This window comes from Trachurus trachurus (genome assembly GCF_905171665.1).
Source record: "Trachurus trachurus genome assembly, chromosome: 1".
Classification (NCBI taxonomy): Eukaryota; Metazoa; Chordata; class Actinopteri; order Carangiformes; family Carangidae; genus Trachurus; species Trachurus trachurus.
Genome location: NC_139891.1, coordinates 24,922,543 through 24,942,505, shown reverse-complemented (window position 1 = coordinate 24,942,505; position 19,963 = coordinate 24,922,543). Strand labels below are relative to the sequence as shown.

The following is a 19,963-nucleotide window of genomic DNA, read 5'->3' as shown; positions in this document are numbered from 1 at the left end:
TTATTTTCCAATCGCTGATTAAAACGCACAAACAAGGACATGACGGCAAAGACGGTCCTCGGAGCAGCCAAGGCGTCCCGCAAGAAAGCACTGTCTCCCTCTAGCTGTGGAAGACTGGCCGGGGACAGGCGGGCAGATGGTCAGGGACAGAGATTATAATCATATTCATCATAATAACAATGATAATCATCATAATGATAATAATAATAACACTATCTGAAATCTGACTTTACATATACTTACATTTTCATATCCCATAATGTAACTGCACCATAAATTTGACTTGATGTTACTATCTCTTAGATACAGTTTGTGAGTAAATATGTTCATTTACTAATTTATAAAATTTGACAAATATTTGTGTTATAATTGCTATCATTGTCTTTTACTGTTTTCTTTCTTTCTTTTTTCTGTTTTGATTTTAATGTATTTCTATGCCTCTGTAAAGCACTTTGAATTACCTGGTGTTTTTAATTGTGCTATACAATTAACTTTGCCTTGCCTTATAATGCTTAACTTTTTTTTTTTTACCAACAGGCTTAATTAATAGTTTTCACAATTAAAACTGATTCAATACATTAAATATTACCTCAAACAAGGAGGAGAGAATCAGGATCTGCTGATGAAATCCTAGGCCCACAGTTCCTAGGTTTTTAATGTGAAGACCCATGTGTTTGCAGAGAGCTTTGACCCCCCACAGCCCCCCTGTAAAGACTTGTGTCTGCTCGTACTGTCAGTGGACGGGCGATAGCTGTGAAACTGGGGAGAACAAGTCTGTTGATTTGCGAAGGCAATGAATGCATTAGAGGCAACCAGCTGTCAGGAGGCTCAGTCTCTATAGTTACTTCTTTGTCCTGGTTTAAAACGAATGACATGGAGTAAAAACTGTAGACAAGTTATTTTCACTCATAATTGCAAGTTTACATTTTTTTTAATGTAAAAAAAAAAAAGTGAATGTTTCAAATAAGGTATCATAGATATGTATTTTTGTAAATAGCACTATATCTGGTATTCTTTTACATCAGGGATAAGATTGTGGTCAAAAGGAGTAGAGAATCACTTTTAGGGGAGTTGTAATAAATAAGATTGAATACAAGAAGCATATTTTCTCAATTTTCATTGAAAATGCCTAAATGTTTGCACAGTAGGAACTAGAAAAACATTAAAGACTTCACTCCATATTCCAAATACTTAGATTTTATTTTTTAAGTAAAAAAAAAAAAGAGAGAAATATTTACATTAATCAAAATACTGAAAATAGTTGAAACAAAACAATGTGTGAGAGCAACTGTTGACCAGTCTCCTCACATGTTGACAGTGGATGTACATGGCGTGTAGTTTCTCACAGTGTTTCTTGTGTCAGTTTGGTTTTAAAGGGGCGGGGGGCAGACTAGCTGAGGCCTGCTCCAGGAAGGCCAACGGTCCAGGAGGAGGAAGGTCTGAGGGTTTGCGATGTTGAACGCTCACATCCTCCAGCACTTGTTGCCAGTGGTGTAATTTGGACAAATGTTTCTGAACCAGCAATTCTTTCCTCTGTAGCTCATTACGCAACTCTGACACATCCTGGAGAGACAGGGAGAGAGAGAGAAAAAAAGCACATGAAAAGAGAGACAGACTTGAACAAACTGGGAGAATGAAATAATTCATAAACACTGATAACATGTCAGAAAGGCTTACAATATGATCAATCCTGGATATGACCCATGTAATGGTTGTCAGTAAGGGGATTTAGGATATCTACAGATTTGTTTAGTGTTCAAGAAATAGTTCCCAAGTAGGTTTTACCAAAACCAAAAACTAAGTTGGTAAAAACTTGGGATGTGGAGGTGGAAAAAGTCAGTCTAATAATTTACCTCTTTCACCACCTGCTCTGGTTTCTGCACAGACAACTGAAGCCTTTTCTGCAAGAAGAAGCACTCTGTCTGTCGAGCCACGTCCAGAAACTTCTGTATGCACTGGTCAACACCTGCAACCAACAGACAATACCATGTTCAGCATGTACAGCAATACACACAATTGTGCAATACTCCTGAAAGTTTAAATCATTTAAAACCGAGAACTTTATTTTTAAGTTGGGATGTAGGGTATTTAGTTTTTGTTCCATTTCAAAACACACTGGCGAGCAAATATGTTTGTATACGCAGGGTTAATTAAAATAACCTAAACGTTCCTCAGTTTTACTCTGAGCTGTATCTAATGTTGTAAAATGGTAAGGACATGTCTGAACATGTAAGAAACCAGTTTGTAAGAAAGACTACATAAAAAAAGAAGGAGGATGCAACAGTATGAGTAGGCTAACATGTATAACCTGAAACACATCTGCAGCACCATTTAGGAGACACATGTACACAATTTTTATCCAACCTAGTGTTGAGAAATGGTGTGAACCGATGCAATGGGTTCAATAATATGGATCTAAATAAAGAGTGTCAAATAGACAACATTTGTGATTAACTGATAATGATGAAGGTTGTACTACTCAGTAAACTGTAAATCAAAATAGAGAAGGCAATATAACTAATGCAAAACAACAAACAAAACAATCCAGAGCTTCACTCACCCGTTCGAATCTCCTCTTGGTCTGTTCCGTTAACGTAGTCTTGACTCACCAGGGACGCAAAACATGCCTGAAAAATAAACAGAACAACAACAATAAATTGGATTTTGTCTATATGGGTGGTTTTCCCCTTTTCTAATTAACCAACGTAAATTTGAATTACAAAAATGGACCAAAGTCAGCATGTCTCAGGGAACAAGCCATATATTTTACCCCATTCACATGCCAATTACTTTATTAGATAAACTAAATAATGTGCTACAAATACCAACACTCATTTTTATGAATCTGCTTTTTGTTTCCTGAATCTTGTCAAAAAATGCCAGAAAATAGTGGGAAAAACCAGATTTCCCCATTTACAAGACAACATCTTTACATATCTGGTTTTATACTTAGACTAGACTTTGACTTTATTTGTCCAAGAAGGGAGATTTGTTTTCACTTGACTCAAAACACACATACGAGCATCATCATCATACGAGCAACAGAAAGAATATAGTCCCAAACCCTAACACATTACAGCACAAAATGTATAAGAGTATGAAAACCAGCATTATTATTATTATTATTATTACCATTATTCATTGCCAGCAAACACACAGTACACTGTTGGTATTATACTCCTTATAAGTTACTCAAATCGTTCTATTGTGGCACCTCTACTCTACAATAAAGTCTGCAGAGCACAGTGGCCCTTGACTTATTTTAGGAGCGCAAGCAGAACATTTTCGTTGTGCACACACACTGTAAATCGACTTGCAAAGCAAATTATTCACATTTCCTTTTCACTCATGATCCTCAGACACCCTGACAAACAAACCAACAAAAAAAATGACTGGTTGCACATGTGCAAGTATGAAAAATGTACTTGCACTGTCTAAAATGTTAGGGGTAAAAGGCCCTCATCCTGGGGCAGTCTGGGGATTTCTCCTGTGCAAAACCAAAGAGCTGCAGCACAGTGAGTGAAGGAACCCAGACTACAACTGAGTTATTACTGTCGTTGTTTCTTAATAAAGGATTTAAGAAGCACACAACGCCGGGGAAGGTTGCAAACAATGTCAGCTGACTTAATGCAGTCTGTGTTTGTATTGAGATAGGCAAACTGCTGTTAGTGTAGCAGTGGGTTATGACAGTAGTTAGCATTAGCGCTAGCAAATTCTCCAGCTTTATGAGTGTTTTCCTGAATGAGCTCGTTGTATACAAAAAAAATAACATAATAATAACAACAACCACAGGTGTTTCGCAGTAACAGAGACGCTGCTGAGTGAGTGACACCATGCAACTAAACACGAAACAATAAACAACAGTTAAAGTTAGCAAACACGCAGCTAACGGCAGCTAGCAGCACGTTAGCACATCGGTGCTACCTCGAAAGACGCCTCCAGCTCATCCACCAGCGTGTTGGTCGTGTTGCCCGGAGGTCTGGGAGCGGTACCGGGGAAACCCGGCTGGCCCGGTCCACCGGGACCACCGACGGGATGAGCACCGGGAGGCTGCTGACCGGGAAACATCCCACTCATGGAGGACGCCATCTTGATCTGGACGGTTCCTGTTGCTACGCAGAGAGGAGGAGGACATGCGCACGAGCAGCTGCTCTGTTGGCTTGTTGTGGCCAAAAGTTTATGGACAGTAGCTACACCACTGGTAGCCGCATAGCTACATCTACACTGTTGCATCTCAAAAAATTAGAATATAGCCTAAGGGAAAAGTTTATTTATGTCAGTAATTCAATTCAGAAAGTGAAACCAATACATTATATAGATCCATTACACACACAGAATGACAGGATTTACGTTTAAGTTAATGAAGACCTAAAATTCAGTAGGCTATCTCAAAAAATAAATAAATAAATAAAATGAACATTACAAAAGACCAAAGGCATTTTTGATATGGAAATGTTGGCCTTCTTAAGAATATGTTCATCTATAATATATACGGGGCTATTTGACTAGAACTACCAGAAATGGACTTCTAATTTATTGAGATGCACCTGTATACATCCTGCAATGAATCCTATTTGCAGTAAATAACTTGTTTGATTCAACTTTGATTCAAATTTTGAATTTCGTTGTTTGTGGAGAAGTAGTTAAATAGGTGTTTCTGTTATTTTGTCCAAGTCTCAACTCTTTGTAGGCTACTGTAGCCTAATGCAGTTTAACACCACAAACTACATCCTACAAAATCCAGCCTCATATAAATTGACCATTGACACTGACTTTTGTTGGTTTGATGCTGTTTAGGCAAAACCTGCCTAAAATCTCATGTAATGTAATATGTTAAAGTTCGCAGTTTATGTTGTCCATTAGATTTAATTAGTGTATGCTTGTCTTTTTTTTCTTTTTCTTTTTTTAGGTCCAGAGAGGCTAGCAGCTAATGTTACCCTTTAAATTTACAACTTGATACTAAACTTATAGCAACCTAAATTTAAAAGTATGACAGCTAATGCTAGCCTAACAATATGTTATTATTTATGTTAGTGGCACTGTATTGCACTGCTTCATGCTATTCTATCAGTTAACTCCATAGGTTAACTAATGTAGCTAAGTAGCATAGTATGCCAGATGTGTAGCACTCAGAGGTTAGAAAGAGTTAAACTTATCTTTGTCACTGCAATGTACAAAGGTTAGCAGCTAGTGTCACTATGACTTATTTTGGTTGATGTAATCAGTCATGTTGATGTTTACTGATAAATGTAAGGTATTCAAATTCCAAAAGGTTTAGAGTTCATTCATGATAAATTATGTATGAGTTAAATAACAATTGAAGAAAATGAAACAATGAAACAATCAAATCAATTTATAATCCAAAAAGATCATAGAAATAAATAATTAATACTGCAGTCCAAGCAATAATCGCATCATTGGCAAAATGTCAGCAAGACGTGTTCAACATTCAAACATAAAAATAGCACATCACTGAGACCGTCAGTTCATCATGGTAGGGAAGAAGGTGAGGGTGGATTTGGAAGAAAACTACACACTGAACCCAGGTTGGAAGAACATCCCTGAAAACCCCACAATCTTGTCTGACTGACAGTAGCTTGAAAAGATGATTGTAAAGTTGTTTGAGACAATAAAAAGCTGTTCTGCTAAGCTGCCCAGTGAAAATTAACTGTAGTATATACAGTAGTAGACCTATTTTAGAAAGGTATCATATCAACATATGGGTGATGAAGGAAAGACTAGTCAGAGCTCTACTGGAGGAATGAACACCATCTTTCCAAAAGATATTCCCTGATTCTGTGTTACAAAACTATGGTTACACATACAAAACCCTGTTTTCAAGTAGGCCTACACCTTATTGAATGATATAATATTCCATAATACAAACAAAGATTAGGGTGTGACTGCATGCTCTGCAACCTCTGGTCACGCTGCTAACACTTAGCGTAACGATGTGTCCTGTGACTTTTTCTCTATGATCGCATCTGTGTGTGTATGCACACGTGCATGATTATATCTCTGTGTGGATCTTAATCTATTCTCTTATTACTGTTACATAAAGCTATGAAATATGCCCACAGAACTCGTATGAAAAGAAAAGAATGTAATTTATCCAGTAACTGAAATATTTTTCTGAACAAAGCGATGAGGAGGATTTGTGCAATTGCAAAAGCAGTTGTGTCTGTGTGCATGTGGTCTTGTCATTGGCTCAAGTCAAACAAATTTTTAATCACCTTCATAATGAATGTTTTTTGTTTGTTGTTATCTATTCTACATATTTATAAAGTATCTTATTACTTGTAATATTCTTGTTTTATGTTATCTGCTCAGGGACAAATGGAACTTCTTGCTGCAGTCCAGCATTTTCCACTGGCGTTTACTGACATGTGTTGGCCCTATACAATAAAATACATTCTCATGTCCATTTGTGCCCGTGTTTGACTACATGTGTATCTAAACCAAGGCTTTAAATGCTGCGAGACCCAAGGCTAGCAGCCCAGTGCTCATCCTGACGCTCCACGGTGCTCCACATCTGACTGTGGAGTTAGCACCAAACAAGGCGCTCAGGATAAGAGGGGAGATGCAGAGGTTTCTGGTTAAACAGCCTTGTTGCAACGAATCTACGCCTCCGGGCGAAACTGCAAAGAAAGGACACATGAGAAGGAAAAAAAAACAGGAAAAACTAAATGACAAGTATACTTAGTTGACCATTTACTTCAGGAACTCACTGATGCCACTGAAGCAGCTGTCCTCAGCTCCAACACAGGTCAAAGTCGCATTGCAGGTCCCCGCAATGCTGTCGGCTGCGCTCGCACAGGCAGGACACACCTTCCCATTTTCAAAACTACTGGGAGCTGGTAACATAATGAGAAAGAGGTCTTTACATGTTTGACCGGCTGCTTCTACTCTGAGACTCAGAAAGAACACAACACATGTTAAGAGCATCTCTCAACATTTTTAAACCCCAGAGACAATTAAGATTAGGATCAGACCTTGATAGATTAAAGTAGCAGTACATCTTACTGGCGAGTGTCTGGAAGTTGCAGTTGTCAGACGTGCAGCAAAACTGATTGTGGGCCGATCGCAAGAAACCTGGATTTACAGACCACTCAGTCGGTATGTTGAGAGGAGTGATGCAGGTCAGCAGAGTGGAGCAGTTTTTATTCACTGTCACAGTTGTAAATGGACCAACACCCGTCACTGGATTGAAAAAAGGAAACAAAAAACAGAAAACAACAAAAATCAGCTTTATCTAATCACAAAAGGATAAAATGTTGATTTAATTTAATGATACTTTTTCATCATTTATTATCATAAATGCTCTGGATCGCCCACCGGAGGTGATGGTCTGGCATGCTGTGCTGGTGACAGGACACTGGACTGAGGTTGTGTTGGTACACGTGTCGTTGCTGCACGTGTGGCATCGTAGCGACTCAGCTGAGAAAGAAAAAGAAAATCATTTACAGCATTCAGTTAATGTCTGTCTCATTTCAAGACACAGAAGAAGCTTCAGCTCCTATACTCCACCTTACAGGCAGCACACAGTCGGAAAATCAGAGCATCATTATGAAGATGTTGCTGTATGACTGGAGGCTGCTCACTGTTTGTTAAACCAGATTGATCCCTGTGACATTTTTTTTCTCTTTTTGACACTGCATTATTTATCACAACTCAAAAAAAGTTCAATTCAAGGCACTACATTAGACTCAGACTCACCAAATACTGTATATAATATACATTATATTACAGATCGCTGTTCTGTATCTAAAATATCATAGATTTATTTAGCATTCATACACTGTAGTTTTTTTTCATGAAGGTTGCTCTTATTTTTTTCTGTCCATTTACATGTGCAAGAATAGTTTGAAATCATTTACACCACAGGAAATACAACAGACTCCATGGTTCAGATCCACACCAACCATTTGCAACAGTCAGTTTTCATCAGTAAGTAATGTAATAAATAAATGATAATAATAATAATAATAATAATAATAATAATAATAATAATAATAATAATAATAATAATAATAATAATAATAATAATAATAATAATAATAATAATAAAATGAAGAGGACAAATCACTAAACCACAATGTACAGATATTTAAAACAGTAAAAGCAGCAACATTTGTATTATGATTAAAGATGATTTACTTTTCCCCCCGACCAATTAATAGTTTTAAAACTGAACTGCAGATTTGGCCTCACACATGTAATCACTGTATGTTGTAAGTCAAAAAGTGCATGGCAGTTAAGTTGTGGTTGAATTTCTTTATTATAGATCTCAAGCCCCTTCAGCAGCTAATGCAAGATAAAAGACAAAAAGACACAGTTACCTGTGTGGAGCAGAGCCCAGGTCAGACAGACAGCCAGCAGCAGCTTCATGTTTGATGGAGGTTGGTGGGAGTCTGGTGCTTTGAGGCAGAAACCCTGCAGCTTATATACAGATGTGCAGTCCTACAAAAGCTCAACAGGTGGATCGGACGCATCCTGGGTGGGTTAAAAGAAAAGATCTTATCATTTTTCTTCTAATCCAATAAGGAGGATTTGGTAGAGATGCAACACCTGAACACCTGACCATGATGTCAGCTCTTTCTGCTGTGGAACCAGTTAAACTCTTGTTTATCTGATTTTGCTTTTTAGTTTTCTTTCTACAGTGATTCTGCAGGGGCAACTAAAACTCAAGTATTCAGTTCAAGTGTTTCCAGACATGTTCATTTCTTTCATAGTCTTTGTGACAAACAGTGATGTACAGATAGGCAGATCTCACAGCAGGGATGCCATGCCCATTTCCTGTACAGTACATACCCATCATGCTTTTGACTGTCATTTGCAAGTGAGTTTCACTCAGGATTCCTCGATAAGCTACCCCAATCTTCAAATTAGCTTGTGATCAGGAAGTACATTGTTCTGATAGAAACAGAACAAGTTTCATTTAAATTCAAGGATGGCCTGAACAGTTCAGCACAGATCTATATAACATGTTGATGTTGGTCAGCATGGGCATGGTAGTGGGGGGAAAAGGGGACTTGACTACCCAATGCCATAATCCCTATAGTTTTAGGAGTAGATTTGTTACCTTGAATTGTCGGTGCAAGCTATTTTTAGATTGGCGGAGATATGATATGAGATAATAACAGAACGTTACGAGTTGTTTTCAAGGTAAATTCAAAGCCAGTATAGATCCGAAAAGAGATTGCTTGCCGAAAAACTGCCCCTGACGGAAACACACTTTGTATAAATTTACCTCAAAAACAACTCTGCGCTTTGTGCACTGGCATGGATAGGGGCCCACTGACATTACAAGTGTACGGGGCCCAGAATTTGGTGCTACACCCCTGTTGGTCAGTGTTGCTCTCCTCAGTCACATCCTCCTGGTCTTCCTGAGTATGACTCCAGCTTGTTCTGGCTTTATCAAAATTCGTTTATACCTTGGTATGAATGACAATAAAGGTATTCAAGAACAGAGCAGAAAATCAGAATCTCATGAATCATCTGTCACAGTTAAAAGTGAAAAGCAGAGACATTCACACACTATGTCATGAGCAGCACAACACATACCACACAACACAGCACCACACGCCACAGAGTGCTACGGTATCACTTATCACTGAATGAGACGATGAATGATAAAGAGGCAGCACAGCTGATGCAGCCGAGTTGTGAAACTGCATTCCACTGTGGCAATCTCACGCGCATGTGCCCCACTCTGTCTGTAACCTTTCACAACAGAGTTCATGAATATTCAACTTTTAAAACATTAAAATGAACTGGGTGTCAGGGAACTTCAGCTGCTGCTTCAAGATATACAGTGTCATGCAAAAGTTTGGGCACCCCTGGTCAAAATTTCTGTTAATGTGAACAGTTAAGCGGTTAAGTGGAAGATTAAATAATCTCCAAAAGATATAAAATTAAACATGAAACACTCTTTTGCAATATTTAAAGCAAAGGACTGTGTAATCTATAATTTCTATGCTTTTTGGAGATCATTTCATATTCCACTTGCTGCCCAAACTTTTGCATGCCATTGTATGTGCTTGAAAGTTATCACAATCACAATCCATGATGTGATTATCTACAGTGTCTTGTCTGAGTGTGACTTCAGAAAATGCAATAATTTGGGAGAATGTGTTGTGTGGTTCCAACACACAACAAACACATCATGTGTTTTTTTCAGGGACGTCTCTGTCAACTTGTTCCACAGTACAGCATCACAAGAGCAGAGCCATATTGGCTTTATCCGCCTGCGCTTTGTCCCTGGATGAACTAGTTGTTGGTGATGGTGACGGATTCACGCAACAGTTTTCTGTTAAAAGTGCAAAATCATACTGTACTTCTATTGCTTGTGACGTATTATGTCATGTAATGCCTTGGATCATTTCCTTAACTCTTCTCATGCCGATCTCAAGGGAATGTTCCAGAGAGATCTCAATGATGTGACGATCAAATAATAGACGTCAGATAAAATCTAACGCAATCAGATTCGCTGCTGATGGTCTACTACCCAGGAAGTAGGCTACATTAATCACCAGGCCTTCAAACAACTTTGATTCTCATGACTTTGTAAACTATTAAAAAAAGAAAGAAAAAAAAAATCTGTAGCATCACTTATTTTTTCATTGTTCTGCAAAACATGTAATGTCTGGTTGCCCACATACTTTGTTTAAATCAGAAGCACCACAGAGATGACACTCTTTGTGCAATTGTGTGTTTAGTTCACAGTCATATTACTTTAATTCTGTGACATATTAATATATTTATTGTTTATTTATTTCTATACTTTAGGAAACCACAACACAACACATTATGTAGGCTACCTTGTTTATGTGTGGAACCAGTAAAGAAGGATAACGAAACTCTCTGGAGTAGCTGCAGTTTGTGTACGCCAGCATACAAAAAATAATCAATCTTCATCTGTCTATGTCTATGTGAAAGTTTTCTCTTTGCCACACAGACACAAACACCAAACTAAAACACTGTGTCGAGTTTATTTATGCAACATATAAATTATCTGGACTAGTTTTTTCAGCCAAAATCACAACCATGTGAGGAAGGAAATGTTTACCACATTTAAGTCGAAAAAATATATATTAGACTGATGTATTTGTGTCTATAATCAAAGGTCCATCACTGTCACAAAGTAGCTGTACTTTACATTACTATCATTCATTTCTCCAAGGGTATTATACAGTTTTATCATGTGTTTAACCCTTGGTATTCAGCTCTCTGTCTCTCTGAGGGAAGATCACCGTTGAATCCTGACAGAGGACGGTCAGAGAGTCTCGTTAGGTCTTTCAGATTCTGCGTCCATCACTCAGCTGCTGTGAGTCAGTCGAGCGGCAAACTCCACCAGCGTACGTGTCGGTCTTCCCGACATGCCCTTCCTCAGGTAAGGAATTTCATCTTTGTTACTCATCACGCCAGCGATGTCCAGATGAGCCCAATGAGGAGCCGTGACAAACTCTCTCAGGAATGCAGCTGCCGTGCATGCGCCGCCAGAGCTGGAGGGAAAAATAAAAAATAAAAAAAAATCAACAGGCATAACGTACAAAAAGCAGGTAAACAAAGTCACGAAGAGACGCCGACTGAAAAAGCGGCGGGACACGTACCGGCTGTATTTGCCGATGTTGTTGAGGTCGGCCAGCTGGCTGTCAGTCACCTGTCTGGTGTAGTGCTGGAACAGCGGCATCCGCCACACTCTGTCACCTGTCACAACGCTGGCCTACAACACGCACAAGACAAGACACACGCCATTCGTCAACACAGGAGCTGACAGATAACAAGACGTTGTGTGTGTGTGTGTGTGTGTGTGTGTGTGTGTGTGTGTGTGTGTGTGTGTGTGTGTGTGTGTGTGTGTGTGTGTGTGTGTGTGTGTGTGTGTGTGTGTGTGTGTGTGTGTGTGTGTGTGTTTATTGTGTGTACACAGTACCTTGTGCAGCTGCTCCCAGAGCCAGTCAGAGTTTGTGAATACGCCAGTTGCTGCTGAGCCAAGAGCTACATCCATCGCACCTTGAAGAGGCATTTTAATATTTATGAATGACACCAACATACGGCAACTCTCATTTACAACAATAGAATCACAATTGTAGGAGCCATGAATTGTGTTTTCTGTTAGTTAAGGTTAAGGGTTATTTTTTGTGTTGTTTGTTTTGATTATTATTTTGTTTGTGTAAAATTATATTGAGTAGTAGCGCCGGGTCACGTGATTATGGGCAAGGATAACAGTTAATATGTTCACATGTTGGATATTTTGTTTGAGAGAGCTTCTTAGTTGTTTTTCACTGATAACTGTGATTACTTTGGTTTAAGTTCAAACACTTTATCATGAGTTTATCTTCTTTGTGTTTTGTTAATAAACAGTTCTTTAGTTCGGAAATCCCAGTGAGTTTCTTTTGTTAATGCGTCGGACATCTGGGCTCTTAGTGGCTCTTTTGGTTGAAGTTAAAGGTAGTTTAGCTTTTAGTCAGTCTTTATGTTTTGTCACTTTTGGTTTCATGCCACAAAAAACTCACCACACCGGAGTCAGATAAGAATCAAACTGAGAAGTCACAGTCTGGTGGTCTGAATCCAGATGTGCAGTGTGCACACACCAAATAGTGCCAGACACAAGTGCTGTTTGCAAACCACTGAGTTGTGTTGTGTTCTCACCTGTTAGAGTAGCAACATTGACAATGGCCCTGGGCTTGAAGGTGTGTCCGTAACAGAGTGCATCAGCGAGAATCAGCCTTCCCTCTGCATCTGTATTATCAACCTGTATGTGGATGGAAATCAGTTTAAAAAACAAAGACACACACAAATACAAATGCACATACACACTAAATTTACCACTTTCATCATGAGTTCCCTTACAGTACCTGGATCGTTTTTCCATTCTTGGCCGTCACGACATCACCAGGTTTAGTTGCCTTTCCGCTGGGCATGTTCTCACACAGAGGAGCCAGACCTGATCGAATGACACACAGCAGACAGGCAGGATGAGAGGTTTGTGTTCCCTTTGATATTTACAGTAAATATTTTATTGTTTAATTGGTGCTGGCTGGAAAAACATCAACAACCACTTTGGCTCCACTAGAGCTGGGTGATTAATCAGTTTTATCAATTAATTTTGAATTAATGCACACTCACGGAACAATGCGTCACTGTGCACGAAGCCAGCTGAAGGAATGTGTTTTGGACACTTTCTAAAGATGCTTCCTGATTACCATATATGTGAAGATAAAGAACTGAATATATTCTACATGAAATGTTAATAGTCTCAGTGCACACCAGCACATCACTCCTCTGCTGCCTCTGGTAACTGGCAGTATGCTGGTCCACATCTACTGCAGCTAACTCACCGACAATGCAAAACTACCTAATACGACCCCGCGTCAAATATCCTGAACTGTCTCTTTAACGTCGTGACACTCACCAACAATGTTGACTGGCAGTTTCAGAGCGGCTGCTGTGACGATGGACGCACACACAGTGGCAGCTCCGCCCATGTCGGCTCTCATAGCATCCATGGAAGAAGAAGGCTTCAGGGAGATACCACCACTGCAGCCACACACACACAGACACGTGACAGGTGAGATGTGTGTCGTTTCATTAGATATCCCAGTGAGCTGGAGAGTGCATCATCATGGTTTACCTGTCGAAGGTGATGCCTTTGCCCACTAACAGCAGCGGGGCCTGCGCGCTGTCAGGTGAGCCGTTGTAATGTAGCTCCAGGAAGACGGGGGGCTCCTCTGAGCCTTTGGAGACGCTGAGAAACGCTCCCATCTGTTGCTCCTCTATCCAAGCCTGAGATCTGTATAAAACACACAGATTGTGAGACAAATCATCGTTCACCTAAAACTCAACTTTCATGTGTCAACATCAGTGATCTAGCCAGAGACAATCGAGCTGCTAACACAAATTGCAAATAGAAATCCTACTAATTTTTCAGTTTGAATACACAAAGCAAAAGGTCTGATTGAAGATGCAGCTTCACATTCCTCTGTGTGTGTTTGAGTTGGGTTCCTGAAGGATATAAACAAATTAACTCAGAGTTGACTCATAAGTGCTTCCACATCAGACCGAAGCCGTAACAAACACCCGTTTGATAGATTTGCTCCTCTTTCTGACTCTATAATGTAAAATAAATTGTTCCAAAACCAAACAACAGTCAGTTACCACGACTCACAACTGAGAAGCTGGGACAGAAGGATGTTTGGCATTTCAGCATGAAAAATAAATTACAAGCTGAACCGATTTTATTGTTATTGCTCGCTGCTAGATTTTTGTCTGTTGTTGAGCTCTGGACTTGATGGTCTCTTTACGCCAATGTCTTTTGCTGTTTCTGCTAAAGGACGGAGAATTCAATTGTGTGCTCTATGTTGATTCCCCCCCCCCCCCCGAAATCTAGTAAATTTTTCCAAAATGATCCAGTAAATTATTAATTCAGTCAGTTATTGATGTAAAAATGTCAATGACTAATCCATTACTTATTTCAGATTTATATTGACAATGTCTCTACCAATAAATGCTCAAAACCTTCAAAATATACAGAACACATAAAAAACTAATTAGTATATTTTCCCCAAATTATCCTAAACCAGGTTGATTCATTAATTCATCTTCCTGCCAATAAGTTTTCCCACAACACGCTACAAAAATAGCCGAAAATCTGGCAACAGCATGTGAGGCAGTTGGCTCTGTGTGTCCCACAGTGGCCTGAAAACTCATCATTAGAAAGTAAATAAAGGTCAAAATGCCCTTCAACATTGTGACTAATTAAAATTCTGTTCTCCTCGTCTTAGCTGCACTTATTCACTTTCTGACGACAGCGTTAACTTTTGCATCATCAGTAACGATGATTCACAAACCTCTTGTTTATTGTGACTCGTGCAGCATGTGGCGCTAGTTTCTCTTCAATGGTGTTGGCAAAAGCTGTAGGAGTGATGTGATTGGCCGGAGCCTCCATCAGTAGCCGTGCCAGGTTCTGGCCTTCTGCGTACACCAGTCCTCTCTCCCAGCCGGCCAAGTCGGCACTGAGACGAATAACACAAAGCATTGAGTGATATTAATTTACCACAGTGTCTAAAAGCTCGTCCCAGTTTTTCAGGTTATATTTTTATCCTTCTACCTTCCGTGAAGCTGCGTCGTTACTTTGGTCTTCTTCTTGGATTTGAGTTGGTCGTAGTGAAACAAGCCCAGAACAGCACCTTCAGCGGCCGACTGGGTGTCACCGCAGCCGTCCACCTCCACGTGGGTCACCTCCAGGTCCTGAAGTAACCGGCAGCCGGCTGAGCACACACACACACACACACACACAAAAACACACACAGATATGAGACAACTCCAGAAACTCCTCCACAGATCCAGTGCGAACAATAACAGAGGACATCCGTCTTACCTGACACTGCCTGTCTGATGTTCTCCTTGCTGATGTCCCAGCTCTCTGCTTGACATACTCCCACATCGTTCTTCCCCAGCCCCACCACTGCCACACAGGGGAAGTCCTGGAGAAGAGACACAGAGTCCATGCCATTACTCTGATGCTGTCATGTCATGGACTTCTGCTAACCTCACGCCACAAATCCTTAAGTTGTTACCTTATGGATTCCATAAAATATTCTGCTCTTGCCTTTCTTCAGTGCAGGTCCAGAGCTGGAAAATTAAACAAAACACCAAGTTCAAGAAACAAAACAATGAACAGAGGAGACAACAAGTTTGTTTAAGATCAGCACGTGGTTAAGTCTGATTGTTTCCATCATCATTTACTTACTGACAAACTATTCAGCTGTCAGCTGGGCTTCCATCTATAAATGGCTCTGATCCCCAATCACATCCCTGGTTTGTTGACATGATGTGATTTATGGCAGGAAACCAGCAGCAGGTCAGCCCAAGGTCAAGGTTTAAGAGCCCCTGCACTCTGTAAGTCTCTTCTAGATTAAATCAGCTGCTGGAAATCTTTACTTTTTATACTTTACATTGTCAATTATTAAAACACATTTCTTTGTTTTGATCTTTGGTATTATCTGCTATGTGTTTTATTTCCTAATTATTGTTTTCACTCATGGTATTGCCATTTTTCCCCTTTACAGTCAGATCTTTTTGCATTGTGTTGAGTTAATGTATTTGTGGTTCTGTCAACGCTTTTTGTCATGCCCAGCTACTTCAGGTTTTTTTCTTTTTTTCCTCCTATATGACTTGGTGTGTTTTGGTTTGTCTCAGACTTGACTTCACACTTTTAAGAAATTGTTTGAAAGCCCTAATTCTCACATCACTGCAGCAGCTGATGCAAACTTGGGCCACAGACAAAGGTTTGGACAGCATAGGCCTACTGACTTAGATGGGGTGCACCCTGTCTGCTTTTCACTTTAACAAACAAAACAAAAACACGCCAACCAATTACGTCGTTATCCTTCATGAAGACTCACATGTTCAGTAGCTCAGAGAGTTTTCCAGACAGGGTTTGGTCAAAACCTGCAGCTGCTTCTGTCAGGTGAACTCCGCCCTCCTGCTCAAACACTCCCAACACCAGACCCTGCACACACACACACACACACACACACACACACACACACACACACACACACACACACACACACACACACACACACACACACACACACACACACACACACACACACACACACACACACAAAAGGATAAACACACGCTCACATGAACAAATAAAGCTAATAGAAAAACAGGACAGTTGTGAGCCACTCTTGTCTGTCATGCTCCTCTCACCTTCCTCTGGCTCAGGTGAGTCTGTGAGGCGGAGAACAACCGGCTGTGGTTCCGGTTCGTCCTCGCCGCCGCCGCCCGCACCGCTCTCCTCACTAGAAGCATCGTCATCTGCTGAACATCAATGGACTGACTGACATAAACATAAACTTTAACTTTGACGTTTTAGTTGTTTAAAGGTCGTAAACATGTGCAAAACGCAGCCAAATTGACGTAACACCGTCGCGCTCTAATTGCGTCACCAACAAGCGACCGAGGCGGCGGATCACTGTCGCCACCTCGCTGCAGAAGAGAGTTAAGACAAATCCTCTGACCTTTTAGGCAACCACTTGTACTTCCCAACCTCTAGGTCACCCAGGGACTCCAATGCAAGACACATTAAAAAAAAAGAAAAAGGCATAGTCTATTTATTGCTGCATTTAACCTCTTAAGGCATCAAATTTGAGAAAACATTAAGAACACATGGCAAAATGTGCAATAATAGCCTGAGCCTATTGAGCTCTCACATGTTAAAAAAAAGTGGGGAGCATAGTAGGCTAATATTAAAATAAACAGTAGCCTATGAGTCATGTAGCCTATTTATTTATTTATTGGTAAAAAATACAACACCAGCATTACCCATTTCATGTCATGCACCCCCTAGTTGCAGCTTGCGCACCACAGATTGAGAATCCCTTCACTAGACTTGGGACTTTATTCAGTTCTGTTACTACTGGACATATATGGGGGAAAAAATCATCATCCATGTACACATGCAGCTATAGACAGAATATACAGCAGGAGGTCCAGAGGTCAGAGGCTGAGTTCAGGATGTGGGACATTAGTTTGTCCATTAATGTGGGCGAGGGTCAGTCAGTCCAATCTCAGCAACAACAACCAACCAACCAACCAGTGATGTGACATTTGGAGTCAATTGTTAATAATATTGTAACATCTAAAAAGAGTTAAGCTGTGATAGGCTTCACAGCAGGTCTCCACCCTGACTTGTCCACAGTCTCTGTCTGGATGATCAGTGTCTCCTGTGACCCCTCTAGTGGCGTAGCTACATTGGCATAATTTCAGGCTATATTAGGGGAAGCAGCTGATTATAGGCTACTATTTTTCCAAACAGATACATGTGTCCATTGACTATCTGTTGTTGAAACAATAAAACCATCATTTGCTTGTCACATGCTACTGTACAAAGGCTTAGTGACATTATCGTCCTTAGCCTTCGATTCATATATTTCATTTTTTACATAATATTCGTAGTTTGTTTCCCATGAAAGAACAATGTGTTGTATGTTGCTCTTTGTGGGATTTATGTCCTCTCCTTTGATCTGGATCTTTTTTTTTTACTTCAGAGAAAAATACCCTGAGGCGAATTCATTCAGTTCATTTCATTCATTCCTTCATTTTTTCATTCCCTCACAGTCCAGGCAGCTTTTTTTATGGAGCATGTCAACAGTTGTCCAGATAACTGTGACTAATTATAGGACGTCACGAAGTGAAACTGTGATTATATAAGGAGCCTAAGGGTCCAACCATTAGTAATATAAGTGCTAACATGATGCTCCTTGCGTGGTCTTTCAGTAGAGCAGGTCCAGAGAAGAGATTGTGGGCTCTTCAGGCTTCTTGATCTCTGGTTTGGGCAGCTTGATCCGGCTCATTGCGACCACTCCGCAGATGGCAAAGTGAGTGGCGATGCTGCCTACGCCCAGCCAGAAGGACCAGTCCAGGCTGTCATCCAGGACCACAAGGACAAAGAGGTTTTCCTGATAGTTTGCCACCCGGTCGGTCAGACTGTGGTGCCTCATCGCTGCCAGGAAGCATAAAACACCCAGTGCACCGAAAAAAGCTGAAAAGAAATAGATGTATTATTGCTCAACAGCCAAGAACTGGGCCACAACAAGCGAGTAAATTGAGTTGTATACCAGCAATGAAGTTCCACAGGTAGAGTCCTTTGTGCCCCTTGATGCTCTGGTAGGGCACCTTGCGTGCGTTGTAAATACAGAAAGAGAGACTGACCAGAGCGAAGCCGATGGCCACCAGCAAGAAGAGGATCACCATCACGTGAAGGCCACTGTTCAATGTTCGTATGAGCTTTGGGAAAACTGGACAGTCAGACAGAAAGAGAGAGAAACACACAGTATCAGCCCTGCATTATGGTTTGTAGCCTACAAGTCCAGAAAGACATGAAAGCCATAGTCCTACCAAATAAATGTAATTCTGGCAGTTTCCAGGAATGGAGTATGTTAATTAGTCTACAGTATAATAAATATTAACTAACAGAAAAGATTACATTTGCATATCTTAATTAAACATAAGCTATTTCACTGTGTAGGCTATGTATGATAATAAGAAAAATGAGAAATAATTTTATTCCACTGTCTGATTCCACTAGGCCTATCTACAACTCTTCAGTGCAAGTATTTACATCCAATTTAATACTCAAATCAATGCTTTTCATGCTGCACTATTTCATTAACTGAAAATACATGTTGCTTGTTGTCTTGTGCATCATGTTGTAAAATGTTTCCCCCAAATTCAGCCTGATAAAGGCCTATTTGGTAGTTCAGGGATCTCTGTTGGACTTGTTTGGCTGAATATCTAATGCTGTTGATGCAGTAATTGAATATCAAACAATACTTTATAGGCTATTGTAGTTATCTGGATTAATTTGTTCTTGGTGACTTCATAAAAACACGTCAGGACCCCAACAGAGACTTTGATGTTGTAGCTATTTGATCTTACTATATATTTTGGAGCGCCTCTTCCCGAGCCCGCACTTCTTGCTCTTTCCTCCCTGGAACAAACCATAATAAATATCCCCGATGAACTGGTCCAGCTCCGGATGTGAAGCGTTCACTATTTCCACTCCGGTTTTGCACAGGATCCGCCCGGCGACCCACCGCTCCGTGGACAAGGCCACGACCAACAGGACGACTGATAAGACGCAGAGCACCGAGGCCACCGTGAACGTTATCCGTTTCCACAGAGAAGGCATCTTACGAGCCCATGGTGCCTCGACGGTGGTAACACGACCTCCGGCAGCGACCGCGGAGCCCACTCGGCGATCACCATGAGTTTATTCTAGAGTTTGAAGAGTCGAAATAAATCATAATACGACAATAAGAGTCGTTTCTCTAGATGCAGTGTTTCCTATATCGATGCTGCAGGAGTCACAGTGGTGGAGAAGAAACCGAATCTATGGCGGTCAAAGAGATCTCTTACGGGGAGAAACTCTATCCCTGCCCTCAGCTGG

The 19,963-nt window shown here is 40.4% G+C and overlaps 4 protein-coding genes across 4 annotated transcripts; all 4 read right to left on the bottom strand.

Annotated features, from left to right (window-relative positions):
* Window positions 1-1,233: 1,233 nt before the first annotated feature.
* Window positions 1,234-4,103, bottom strand: med28 (mediator complex subunit 28). Its single transcript, XM_083974566.1, has 4 exons — window positions 3,925-4,103; window positions 2,561-2,627; window positions 1,854-1,966; window positions 1,234-1,563 (listed from the first exon to the last, which is right to left on the bottom strand). Exons 1-4 carry the CDS (start codon window positions 4,087-4,089, stop codon window positions 1,360-1,362), a joined length of 549 nt encoding a protein of 182 aa, XP_083830692.1. The 5' UTR covers window positions 4,090-4,103; the 3' UTR covers window positions 1,234-1,359.
* A 2,350-nt stretch (window positions 4,104-6,453) lies between these two features.
* LOC311001783 (uncharacterized protein) lies at window positions 6,454-8,815 on the bottom strand (the record flags this gene model as incomplete). The annotated part of the gene is made up of 6 exons (XM_083992940.1): window positions 6,454-6,638; window positions 6,729-6,854; window positions 7,024-7,200; window positions 7,336-7,437; window positions 8,340-8,433; window positions 8,774-8,815. 6 exons carry the CDS (start codon window positions 8,813-8,815, stop codon window positions 6,454-6,456), a joined length of 726 nt encoding a protein of 241 aa, XP_083849066.1.
* Window positions 8,816-10,978: 2,163 nt separating this feature from the next.
* lap3 (leucine aminopeptidase 3) lies at window positions 10,979-16,957 on the bottom strand. The gene is made up of 13 exons (XM_083974808.1): window positions 16,723-16,957; window positions 16,407-16,513; window positions 15,579-15,633; window positions 15,380-15,485; window positions 15,110-15,269; window positions 14,850-15,014; window positions 13,634-13,792; window positions 13,415-13,539; window positions 12,858-12,946; window positions 12,652-12,754; window positions 11,933-12,012; window positions 11,613-11,725; window positions 10,979-11,504 (listed from the first exon to the last, which is right to left on the bottom strand). Exons 1-13 carry the CDS (start codon window positions 16,828-16,830, stop codon window positions 11,318-11,320), a joined length of 1,557 nt encoding a protein of 518 aa, XP_083830934.1. The 5' UTR covers window positions 16,831-16,957; the 3' UTR covers window positions 10,979-11,317.
* A 1,140-nt stretch (window positions 16,958-18,097) lies between these two features.
* Window positions 18,098-19,963, bottom strand: clrn2 (clarin 2). Its single transcript, XM_083974627.1, has 3 exons — window positions 19,453-19,963; window positions 18,633-18,812; window positions 18,098-18,556 (listed from the first exon to the last, which is right to left on the bottom strand). The coding sequence occupies exons 1-3, from the start codon at window positions 19,703-19,705 to the stop codon at window positions 18,288-18,290; spliced, it is 702 nt and encodes a 233-aa protein (XP_083830753.1). The 5' UTR covers window positions 19,706-19,963; the 3' UTR covers window positions 18,098-18,287.

Bases quoted from the DNA above. Each gene is read 5' to 3' on its own strand.
- med28 (XM_083974566.1), bottom strand. From the start codon at position 4,089: ATGGCGTCCTCCATGAGTGGGATGTTTCCCGGTCAGCAGCCTCCCGGT. The intron at 2,628-3,924 runs GTAGCACCGATG...TTTATTTTTCAG, and splicing joins AGCTGGAGGCGTCTTTCGAG to GCATGTTTTGCGTCCCTGGT. The intron at 1,967-2,560 runs GTGAGTGAAGCT...TGTTGGTTGCAG, and splicing joins CCAAGAGGAGATTCGAACGG to GTGTTGACCAGTGCATACAG.
- lap3 (XM_083974808.1), bottom strand. From the start codon at position 16,830: ATGACGATGCTTCTAGTGAGGAGAGCGGTGCGGGCGGCGGCGGCGAGG. The intron at 15,486-15,578 runs GTAACAACTTAA...TCTCTTCTCCAG, and splicing joins TATTTTATGGAATCCATAAG to GACTTCCCCTGTGTGGCAGT. The intron at 15,015-15,109 runs GTAGAAGGATAA...TATTCGTCTCAG, and splicing joins ACGACGCAGCTTCACGGAAG to TGCCGACTTGGCCGGCTGGG.
- clrn2 (XM_083974627.1), bottom strand. From the start codon at position 19,705: ATGCCTTCTCTGTGGAAACGGATAACGTTCACGGTGGCCTCGGTGCTC. The intron at 18,813-19,452 runs GTAAGATCAAAT...CTGACTGTCCAG, and splicing joins GAGGCGCTCCAAAATATATA to TTTTCCCAAAGCTCATACGA. The intron at 18,557-18,632 runs GTATACAACTCA...ATTTCTTTTCAG, and splicing joins CCTGTGGAACTTCATTGCTG to CTTTTTTCGGTGCACTGGGT.